Source organism: Cebus imitator, unplaced genomic scaffold (assembly GCF_001604975.1).
Source record: "Cebus imitator isolate Cc_AM_T3 unplaced genomic scaffold, Cebus_imitator-1.0 Scaffold366, whole genome shotgun sequence".
Lineage (NCBI taxonomy): Eukaryota > Metazoa > Chordata > Mammalia > Primates > Cebidae > Cebus > Cebus imitator.
The window spans coordinates 402,733-414,555 of record NW_016107681.1 but is presented as its reverse complement, the minus strand read 5'-3'; the positions used below and the strand labels follow the sequence as shown (position 1 = coordinate 414,555).

The following is an 11,823-nucleotide window of genomic DNA, read 5'->3' as shown; positions in this document are numbered from 1 at the left end:
AAAATCAGCCGGGGGTGGTTGCGCAGGCCTGTAGTCCCAGCTACTCCGGAGGCCGAGGCACAAGAATCGCTTGAACCCGAGAGGCGGAGGTTGCAGTGAGCCAAAATCATGCCACTGCACTCCAGCCTGGGCGACAGAGTGAGATCTTTTCTCAAAAATAAATAAATAAGTAAAATGTAAAAGGGCACAGGCTGCATGATTCCATGCAGGTAAAGTGTGGAAGGCCAGGCTAACCGATGTAGTTACAAGTCAGGAAAACAGTTGCCCTTTGTGGGGAGGGGTGTAGTGATGGGAGACAGCCCGAAGAGCACCTCTGGACACTGGGAACGTTCTGTTCCTTCATCTGGGTGTGGCTACTGTACAATTGCAGCAAGTCTCTACTTTATGAAAGTCCATTGAGCCATCCACATTTTTCTCAAACTTTCTTTTTCTTAGAGAGACTAGGTCTCACTATATTGCCAGGGCTGATCTTGAACCACTAAGCTCAAGCAATCCACCGGCCTTGGCCTCCCAAATTGCTGGGATTACAGGTGTGAGCCACCAAGCCCAGACTTAGCCATATACTTAGAATACTTGCAGTTTTATGTACGTGTGCAGTACTTCAACAAAACGTGTTACAATAATAAAAATAATAAAAGTCCGCTCTTCAATGGAGTGGGTGGGCTAGTGAGGAAGGAGTGGTGAGTGTGGAGAGCATGGGAAAAGCTTTCTGGAGGCGGTGAGGTAAGCCTTGTCTTCACAGGTAAGTCCACCTTAGCCTTGGGGATGGACGAGGGAAGGTTTTCAGAGAGAGGGGAAGCGCAAAAGCAAAACCAGAGAGGCCAGAAACAGCCTGAGCCCTGGGAACTGCAAGGGAAGAGTTGCAAACTAACAGTGGCCAAGACAGAGGGGCCAGCCTCGAGCATGCGCTGTCAGAGCAGCTGCTCCTTCCCCATGCTTACCAGTGTCTGCTCGGGAGTCAAAGCTGGAGGGGACAGAGTGACATTTGCATTCTCAAAAGCTCCCCTGATGGCCCAGCGCAGTGGCTGATGTCTATAATCCCAGCACTTTGGGAGGCTGAGGCAGGCAGATCACTTGTGGTCAGGAGATCGAGACCAGCCTGGCCAACATGGTGAAATGCCGTCTCTACTAAAAGCATAAAAATTAGCCAAATGTGGTGGTACGCACCTGTAGTCCCAGCTACTCAGAAGGCTGAGGCAGGAGAATTGCTTGAACCCGGGAGGCAGAGGTTGCAGTGAGCTGAGATTGTGCCATTGCACTACAGCCTGGGTGACAGAGTGATACTCTGTCTCAAAAAAAAAAAAAAAAAAAAAAAAAAAATGCCAAGCTCAAGCAGTGGGGTGGGTGGCGAGTAGCACCAGGCAGGACTGAAGGCTGAGAGAACCTCCCAAAGTGAGGTCCAGGCCAGAGGCAGGGGGCCATGGCCCGCTGGGCAATGGGGCTGGAGAGGAGCAGAGAACACGAAGGAACTGCAAGAGGAGCTATAGAAGCTTCGAAAGAATGTCAGGGAGCAAGGAGGAGCATGAAAGATGGGGTATTTTTAAAGCTTCTAGTTACACAAAAACATAGGGTCTGTTCAGTTACCTATAAAGGCAGCTTCACTGAATTCTTAAGGACAGAATCAGTCATCAAAGGGATGCCCTGATTTTTGTGTAAAATAGGGCTTTTTTTTTTTTTTTTAGACAGTTTTGCTCTTGTTGCCCAGGCTGGAGATCACACCATGACACTATCTCGGCTTGCTGCAACCTCCACCTCCCAGGTACAAGTGGTTCTCCTGTCTCAGCCTCCCAAGTAGCTCAGATTACAGGCATGCACCTCCATGCCTGGCTAATTTTTTTGTATTTAGTAGAGACAGGATTTCACCATGTTAGACAGGCTGGTTGCAAACTCCTGACCTCAGGCGATCCACCTGCCTCGGTGTCCCAAAGTGCTGGGATTACATATGTGTTACAGTGTGCGGCCCAATAGGACTTCTTAACTTGTGATCTGCCGGTAGAATTTTGGGGACTTGTGAATTTGGGTCGGAAATATTGGTATTTTTCTTTTCATTCACCTTGAATTGCAATTCTGCATTTCCCTTGGTCATGCATGTAAGCAACAAATACGATCTTTTTTTTTTTTTCAAGTCAAAGCTGTTTAATTATCACTCACATTATTTCATAGAAAAAGGAAGGTCAGTGTCGTATATTTAAAAAAATCCAGGTTTGTAGATGTCGCGTTATTTACATCTGGGAACAGCGGTGTCCCCGCATCAGGCACAGCAGCTGCACTTATCTGACGCCCCTTTGCAGATGCAGCCCTGGGCACACTTGGCACAGCCCACAGGGCAGCAGAAACAGCAACTTTTCTTGCAGGAGGGGCATCTGCACTCTTTGCACTTGCGGGAGTCGGCGCAGGCGCAGGAGTCACCAGCGGTGCGGGAGCAGTTGGATCCATGGCGAGCTGAAGAGGCTGCTGGAGTCGGGACACGGCTGCACTCTAACTCGCTGGGACTTGGAAGAAGTGTGGTGAAATACAATTGTTTTAGCAGCACCAATGACTGACACCATTCGAAAGCACGGAATTTTCACGTTCTATTACAGTTGATGCTGATATCTCAACATACTGATTGCACTCATCACGAGTTCAGAGTCATATTTACCAGGCCTCCCGTTAGATCTTATTACTTAATTCGCAATTGATCTTTGCACATCTATTCGTGTTGTGGCTATCTATGCCATGTAACAAACTACCCCCAAAACTTAGTGGCTGAAAACAGCAACAATCATTTCTTTTGCTCCTGACCTGGCAGTCCGGACAGGGCTTGGCAGGATATTTCCTATCTACTCCAGGCAAAGTCAGAGGCCTCAGATGGGATGACCCAAATGACTGGAGGCTCCTTGGGCATCTCCACCAATCTGTCCCTCTAGGCAGTCTTCCGGCCTCTCTCTGTTGTTTCTTCAAGTGAGCTCCCTGGCATGGTAGCCTCTGGGTAGACAGACTTCTTACATGGTGTCCCACAGTCCTCAGAAGAGTGCTCTAGCAAACAAGGAAGAAGCTACAAGGTGTCTTCTGACCTAGCTTTTGAAGCTCCAGAATATCACTTTTCTGCCATGTTCTATTGGTCAAGTAAATCTCTTACTAAGGTCAGCCTAGATATAAGGAGACGGGACACCTCTCCTCTCACTCACCTCTCAATGGGAGAAGTGTCAAAGATTTTGTGGTCACAATGATTACATCACAGATATGTGGTTTTTCACTTCTTTTTTTGTTATTGTTTTTGTTTTCTTTCTTTGGATTTTTTTGAGATGGAGTTTCGCTCTGTCGCCCAGGTTGGAGTGCAGTGGCGCAATCTCGGCTCATGGCAACCTCCGCCTACTGGGTACAAATCATTCTCCTGCCTCGGCCTCCTGAGTAACTGGGATTACAGGCATATGCCACCATGCCTGCCTAATTTTTGTATTTTTAGTAGAGATGGGGTTTCGCCATGTTGGCCAGACTGGTCTCAAACTCCTGACCTCAGGTTATCCGCCCACCTCCGCCTCCCAAAGTGCTGGAATTCCAGGCTTGGTCACCGTGCCCAGCTGTTTTTTATTATTTTGACAACTGCATTTCAATATAATTGGCTTCTTCTGTAACCCTATTCTTTCCTTTTTCTCCTTTTTTTTTTTTTTTTGAAATAGAATCTCACACTGTCGCCTGGGCTGTAATGCAATGGCAAGATCTTGGCTCACTTCAATCTCCGCCTCCCAGGTTCATGCAATTCTCCTGCCTCAGCCTCCCAAAGTGCTGGAATTACAGGCGTGAGCCACTGTGGCTGGCCCTGTAACCCTATTCTTTTATTCTATGCTTTTCTTTGTTTGTTTGTTTTGAGACAGAGTCTTGCTCTGTCATCCAGCCTGGAGTGCAGTGGCATGATCGCTGATCACTGCTCACTGCAGCCTCCACCTCCCAAGCTCAAGTGATCCTCCTGCCTCAGGCTCCTGAGTAACTGGGACCATAATTGCACGCCACCATGCCAGGCTAATTTTTTTTTTTAAATTATCTGTAGAGACAGTGTCACCTCATGTTGCGCAGGCAGGTCTTAAACTCTTGGCTTCAAGCAGTACTCCAACCTCGGTCTCCCAAAATGTTGGGATTACAGGCATGAGCCACTGTCCCATATGATCTCATTTAAACCTCACAGCAATCCTATAGGGTAGGCATTATTCTTATTCCAGTTTACAGAGGAAGAAACTGATTTGAACTCAGATCCCAATTGAAGGGTAGATCTGATCATTATTCTCTTCACTTTCGTTTTTGTTTTTTTCTATGACTTGTTCTCAACTTAACTTGTGATCTCCCTGTGTGCATATGTCCGCTGTATCAGTTAGTACTAGGGTTGGTTATGTGACATAGAAGGCCTATAATAATAGTTGAGAGATGCTGATTTCTTCCACTGGAGGATGTATATGGCTGATATGCACTCCATGTCGGGGGCCTGGTGTTCTTTTATTGTTCCAGCATCCTAAGCATGATGTGGCTACCTGAGCTCCAGCCATCACGCTGCCATTCCCATCTGTAGGATTAAGGAAAAAGGTGTTACTGTTTCATTTCTGCTTCTTGCCCTTGTCCTCAAACCCAGTGTCTTCTGGGATCTTCTCCCTGTGCTTTGGTGAAATATATATTTGGTGTTCTCCTCATCTCCTGGCATACAACTCCCGAAATCCTTGGACTCTCCAAAGGGATGATATTTTTTGTATGCTAATGAGATCACTGATGTCTGGCAGCCCCTATGCAGCTTTGGGATGGGGACTGGTCACCAGAAAGACTAAGACAAAATTAGAGGGTTGGGACTTTCTGCCCTACCCTCGTCCTCTGGGGAGGGGAGAGGGGTTGAAGATTAAGTTGATCACCAATGGCCAATGGTTTAATTAATCATGCCTACATAAAGAAGCCTCCACAAAAACCCAAAAGGACAGGGTTTGGGGAGCTTCCGGATAGCTGCACATGTGGAGGTTCCTGGAGGGTGGTACATCCGAAGGGGGCATGGAAGCTCAGAGCCCCTTCACACATGCCTCACCCTATGTATCTCTTCTTCTGTATTCTTTGTAATATCCTTTATAATAAACCGGTAGACGTGTTTCCCTGAGTTCTGGAGCTGTTTTAGCAAATTAATTGCACCCAAGGAGGGTGTCATGGGAATCCCAATGTAGGTAAAACAGCCAGTAGGTAAAACAACCTGGAGCTTGCAACTGGAATCTGACATGGCAGGGGGGACGGAGAGCAGTCTTGCAAACTGAGCCCTCAATCTGTGGGATCTGATGCTGTCTCCGGGTAGCTAGTGTTGGAACTGAGTTGGAGGACACCCAACTGGTGTCCACTGCAGGGCTGATTGCTTGCTTGCTGGTGGGGACAAAGCCCCACACATCGGGTCACAGAATTCTTCTGTGTTGATTGTTATGGTGTGAGAGCAGAAGATAAATAATCTGTTTTTTCCACTCACTCTCCCACTAGACGGTAAGCTCCAGGAAGTTGGGAACTGTGTTTGACATTGTACCCTAGCTCCCAATATGTTGCCTGACCCCTAGGAAGTGCTCAGTAAGTAGTTCCGGGATAAAGTGAATATCAGTGTGCAGGCAGCTCTGCGACTGTATTCTATTAACTGCCTCTGTCTCTTGCCTCCTGCATCTACTTACAAGGGCCCTTCTCCTAGGCTTTGCTTTTGAAATGCCACATCCAGGCCGGGCACGGTGGCTCTCGCCTGTAATCCCAGCACTTTGGGAGGTTGAGGTGGGTGGATCATGAGGTCAGAAGATCGAGACCATCCTGGCTAACATGATGCAACCCCGACTCTACTAAAAAATAAAAAAATAAAAAAAATTAGCCGGGCGTGGTGGCGTGCACCTAAAGTCCCAGCTACTTGGGAGGCTGAGGACAGAAGAATCGCTTGAACCTGGGAGGCAAAGGTTGCAGTGAGCCAAGATCGCACCACTGCACTCCAGCATGGGTGACAGAGCAAAACTCTGTCTTGAAAAAAAAAAAAAAGAATGCCACTGTCCTTCAAGACCCATGTATTTTGTCACTTCTCTAGAACGCATCTGCCGTGAGTTGAATTGTGTTTCCCCAGTATTCACATGTTGAAGACCTCACCCCCAGTACATCAGAATGTGACCTCATTTGGAAATAGTGGGTTGTAGATGCAATGAGTTAAGAGGAGGTCATGCCGGAATAAGGTGGCTCCTAATCCAGTATCACTGGTGTCCTTATAAAGAGGGGGCGTTTGGAGACATATGCACACAGAGAGAAGACCACATGAAGATGAGGGCAGGGCTGGGCGCAGTGGCTCATGCCTGTAATCCCAGCACTTTGGGAGGCTGAGGTGGGCGGATCAGTTGAGGTCAGGAGTTGGAGATCAGTCTGGCCAACAAGGTGAAACCTTGTCTCTACTAAAAAAAAAATTAGCTGGGCATGATGGCAGGTGCCTGTAATCCCAGCTACTAGGGAGGCTGAGGCAGGAGAATCACTTGAACCCAGGAGGCAGATATTGCAGTGAGCAGAGACAGTGCCACTGCACTCCAGGCTAGGTGACACAGCGAGACTCCGTCTCAAAAAAAAAAAAACAAAAAAAGAAAGAGGCCAGGCGCAGTGGTTGACACCTGTAATCCCAGCACTTTGGGAGGCCAACACAGGCGGCTCTACTGAGGTCAGGAGTTCGAGACAAACCTGACCAACATGGGGAAACCCTGTCTGTACTGAAAATACAAAATTAGCTTGGCATGGTGGCAAATGCCTGTAATCCCAGCTCCTTGGGAGGCTGAGATGGGAGAATCGCTTGATCCTGGGAGGCGGAGGTTGTGGTGAGTCAAGATTGCGCCATTGCATCCAGCCTGGACAACAAGAGCAAAACTCTATCTTAAAAAAAAAAGAAAGAGAAGAAGATGATGATGATGATGACGATGATGAGGGCAGAGATCAGCTTGATGCTCCACAAGCCAAAGAACCCCAAAGATTGTCAGCAAGCCACCAGCAACAGGGTGAGAGGCACGGAACGGATTTTCCTTCATAGCCCCCAAAAGAAACTAACCCTAGTGTCACCTTGATCTTAGACTTCCAGACTCCAGAACGGGAGACAATAACTGAGACAATAACAAGTATCATAGATATGGTACTTTGTTACAACAGCCCCAGGAAACTAATATAAAATCACACCCCAAGCCATTGAGAGTGCTGGGCTCTGCGTTCCCCTGGGCCCTTTCTTTACAAGCAGGTAGCGAAATTAGCTTTGGACAGCGGCCTGTCTGCCTTAGTCCTCTATGTAAGTTCCTGGGGAATGGGCATTATGGGTCCTCCATTTGTGTCTGATAGCCTGCAATTCACAGATATTTGTGAATTTGGCGGACTCACAAAATTGTGCAGAGCCCAGGACATAGGCTATGTTTGAGGTGGTAGTGTGACTTGGCCACTTCTTTTAATTAAAAAACAGAATCAGGCAGGGCACGGTAGCTCATGTCTGTAATCCCAGCTCTCTGTAGGCTGAGGCAAGAGGATTATTTGAGGCCAGGAGGTCAAGGCTGTAGTGAGCCATGATCCCGCCACTGCAGCCTAGGCTGGGTGACAGAATGATACCTTATCTCAAAAAAAATTAAATTAAAAATAAGTCAGGTGCAGTGGCTCACACATGTAATCCCAGCACTTTGGGAGGGCGAGGCAGACCAGCCTGGCCAACATGGTGAAACCCGGTCTCTGCTAAAAATACAAACATTGGCGGGGCATGGTGGCGCGTGCCTGTAATCGCAGCTACTTGGGAGGCTGAGGCAGGAGAATCACTTGAACCCAGGAGGCAGAGGTTGCAGTGAGCCAAGATTGAGCCACTGCACTCCAGCCTGGGCGACAGAGCAAGACTCCATCTCAAAAATAAAATGAAACGAATAATAAAATCAACAGCCTAGAATGCAAGAGAAGTAGTGCCTTTTTAACTGTTTAAAAACCAAGCAATAAAATCCAAGGAAATTCTTTTTTCTTTTCTTGTAAGGTGGATGGGGGTGGGCTGGTACTACAGCCTTCAAGAAAGACTTGTCTGCTTTGCGGATTGCCCAATTCAAATGACAGGAGCGTGGGTAACAACACAGTGAGACTCCAACTCTACAAAACAATGATAATAATTTTAAAAATTAGGCGGGCATGGTAGCACATGTCTGCAGTCCCAGCTACTCGGGAGGCTGACGTGGGAGGATTGCAGGAGCCTGGAAGTTCAAGGCTGCCGTGAGCTATGATGGCATCATTGGGCAGCAGCTTGGACCACAGAGTGAGACCCTGTCTCAAAAAAAAAAGGAGAATAAGCAGAATCGGGGAAGCCATGCATGATGGCTGGATGGGACGGATATGGGTCTGAGAAGAGCACCCCAAAATGGAGCTGGAGAAGAGAACAGAAACTCTCGGTGTTGGTGAGCTGGCGAATACAGCATATAGCTTCTAGGGTCAAAGGCACTGCTGCCTTGCGGTGGGGACCTCAATTCTGAAATGGGTGAGCCTCTTCTTTCCAGAAAGATGCTGGATAGTTTGATTAGCTAGTAAACAAACAAACATAAATAAAAGCAAAGGCATTCCTGCTTTCCGCTTCTCGGAGGGACTGGTGACTCACTGTGATTTTTCTTTGCTGACAGGAGAAAGGTACAATTCTGCACTTCATTTATTTATTCATTCATTCATTTATTACTGTTTTTGAGACAGGGTCTTGCTTGCTCTGTCGCCCAGGCTGGAGTGCAGTGGTGCGCTCTCAGCTCACTGCAACCCCCCACCTTCCTGGCACAAGCAGTCCTCCCTCCTTAGCCTCCTGAGTAGCTGGGAATACAGGCACCATGCCCTGCTATTTTTTGTATTTTTTTGGTACAGACGGGGTCTTGCCATGTTGCCCAGGCTGGTCTTGAACTCCTGACCTCAAGCGATATACCCGCATCGGCCTTGGATTACAGGCGAGGGCCACCGCGCCCAGCCATTTGTGTACTTTTAATCAGGGCTGTCCTTGAGTCAGGCCTGGTAGTAGGGCTGAGGGTATACAAAGAAATCTCTTCAGCCTCAAAGATCTTGCAATTTAGTAACAGACAATACAAATTCCTGCAGGTAGGTTGCCTGGGATACAAAGTGGCCAGGGCACAGAGCATGTATATAGAGTGGCTGAAGGCTAAGAGATGGGATTGTCTCCCTCCTTTAAACCAGTAATTAAGGAACCCAGGCCAAATCTGCCCACATCTTTAATGGAGGGGCCATTGTCTGCAGAGGGCTGAGGAGGCCTTGGTGGCGGTGCTTGGGGAACTTAGAGCACAGCAAGGGCGGAAATGTAGTGCACCTGTGCTGCTCCCGGCCCTGAAAAGAAATCAGCGGAGACACCCCACCCCCACCCCGTCTCCAGAAACTTCATTTTAAGCATGGATTACTGGTGGTGGCTTAAATTTCACTTGATTTTGTTTTATTTATTTTTCGAATTGCAGGGTTAGTTTCCGAAAGGGCTAAGAGGCTGTTTTGAGGGAGAATGTGAGATTTGGAAATTTTTGCACAGAAGAGATGGTGGTGGTGGTCCCTCCGAGGAACTGGAAGGGAGAATGGGCTGTGGGAGTGTGTATTTGAGGCCACACAGCCTTGCTGCCAGGCCCAGAATGGCCTGGGTTTTGGCTCTGCTGGGGGCTTGCACCTGGGGGAGGAAGAGGAGGGCAGTTCTCAGGGACGGTTCTGCCAAACCCGGGTTGGTTTGGAGGATGACCTGGAGGGCCTCAGGCACGCAGGCGCTGTGAGGGAAGCTGCCAGGTGGGATTGGGGGCCGTGTAAGGGGGTGGAGCGACGTTTGACTGGGGATTTCAGGAAACAGAGAGAGCATCTTGAGCCGGAAACTGCAGAGCGTCACATGGGCCATAGGCAGGGAAAGGCTGGAGTTGGATATAGGGCAGTAGGAGGAGACTGGGCCTAACATGTGGAAAATGGCCTTCTTCTGGTCTCCAGAGAGTTCCTTTCAGAACAGAACAACTCTCCCCATCCTACCCAGCCACCCTCACCAACACACCTCCCTCCCTCCCAGCCACTTCCACCAAGTCTGTGCTTATACACCCCTCCCTCCCAGCCACCCCTTCAGCCCATTCCTAGACATGCCTTTCCCTTTCCAGATGCTAAGACCTGGCAGTCTGACATTAGACAGGGGATACACAGTGAGACAAAGCCAGGCCTAACCAGTAAAAATAGGCCCAATGGGCTGGGTGCGGTGGCTCACACCTGTAATCCCAGCACTTTGGGAGGCCGAGGCAGGCAGATCACCTGAGGTTTGGGGTTCCAGACCAGCCTGGCCAACATGAAGAAACCCTGTCTCTAGTAAAAAATACAAAATGAGCTGGGGATGGTGGTGGATGCCTATAGTCCCAGCTCCTTGGGAGGCTGAGGCAGGAGAATCGCTTGAACCTGGGATGTAGAGGTTGCAGTGAGCCTAGATTGCATCACCGCACTCCAGCCTGGGTGACAAGAGCAAGACTCTGTCTCAAAAAACAAAAAAGAATAGGCCCAATGGAAGTCTAGAAGCAAAGGCAAGAGGGCAGGGCTAGTGGTTGGAGATTTTGGTGGAGAGCGGGGGTTTTGCATAGGGTAGGGACAGAGGAGAGGGGAAAGGCGGAGAAAAGAAGGAATCTGAAGGAAGGCAGAAGTTTCTAGAAGACCCAGGCGACAGCAGCAGATCTGTCAGGGACTATAGGGCCTAAGGCTGGACCACATTTTAGTCCAGAAAGTGGGGACTTCAGAGCATTCATGAGCGTTCAGGCCTAACCATGTCCTTGGGCCTCTGTTCCTGGTTGTGGCTGTGTCTGATCTTTAGTCTACATGTTAGGTGTGGGAAATGACCCTGATGAGCCATGGAAAGGGTCAGGGTGGAGGTAGTGCGGTGAGTGTGGGGAAAGGATCCAGGACTCAGGGGACTAACTTTTTTTTTTTTTTTTTAGACAGAGTCTCGCCCTGCCCAGCAGTGGCATGATCTCAGCTCACTGCAACCTCCACCTCTCTGGTACAAATGATTCTCCTGCCTCAGCTTCCTGAGTAGCTGGGACTACAGGGGTGTGCCACCACTTCTGGCTAATTTTGTATTTTTTGGTAGGGATGGAGTTTCACCATGTTGGCCAGGCTGGTCTTGAGCTCCTGACCTCAGGTGATCAACCCATCTCAGTCTCCCAAAGTGCTGGAATTACAGGCATGAGTCACCTATCCCAGCCAGGGTACTAGCATTCTTATAATAACGTGAGAAGGGTAATTTACGACCTAGCATTTGAGTGTTGAAGAAGCCAGATCATTTGTCTTGAGAGCATTCCAGAAGCTGGATTTTGCTGATGGCATTCCCCAGGATGGTGGTTGACATGTTCTGCTGACATGTATTTCTTAGAAACTGGTATTTAGAATGCAAGTCTTGCTCACATTTGGATTTGAATTCTCATTTTTCTTTCTGGCAAGACCATATCATAGACGCTGTTATGTTATATCAAGTTATCATTTCTGGCCGCGTGGGAGGCTGAGGCAGATGAATCCCTTGCGGCCAGGAGCCCCAGACCAGCTTGGGCAACATAGTGCAACCCCGTCTACAAAAATCCAAAAATTAGCCAGGTGTGATGATGCATGCCTGTAGTCCCAGCTACTCTGGGGGCTGAGGTGGGAGGATTGCTTCAGCCTAGGAGGTGGAGGCTGCAGTGAGCTGTGATTGTGCTACTGCACTCCAGCCTGGAAAAAAAAAAAAAAAAAAAAAAAAAAAAAAAAAAAAAAAAAAAAAAAAAAAAAAAAAAGCTACATCCAGGACACCAGTAAGCCTGAATCACAGGTCTTGAGATGTTGAAACTAGCACTC

The 11,823-nt window shown here is 48.4% G+C and overlaps 1 protein-coding gene across 1 annotated transcript; it reads right to left on the bottom strand.

Moving 5' to 3' along the window:
- Nucleotides 1-2,123: 2,123 nt before the first annotated feature.
- Nucleotides 2,124-2,503, bottom strand: LOC119468011 (metallothionein-2-like; the record flags this gene model as incomplete). Its single annotated transcript, XM_037730889.1, has 1 exon — nt 2,124-2,503. A coding segment is annotated over one exon (252 nt), but the record flags the coding sequence as incomplete, so codon positions are not given.
- Between the last annotated feature and the right edge of the window lie 9,320 nt (nt 2,504-11,823).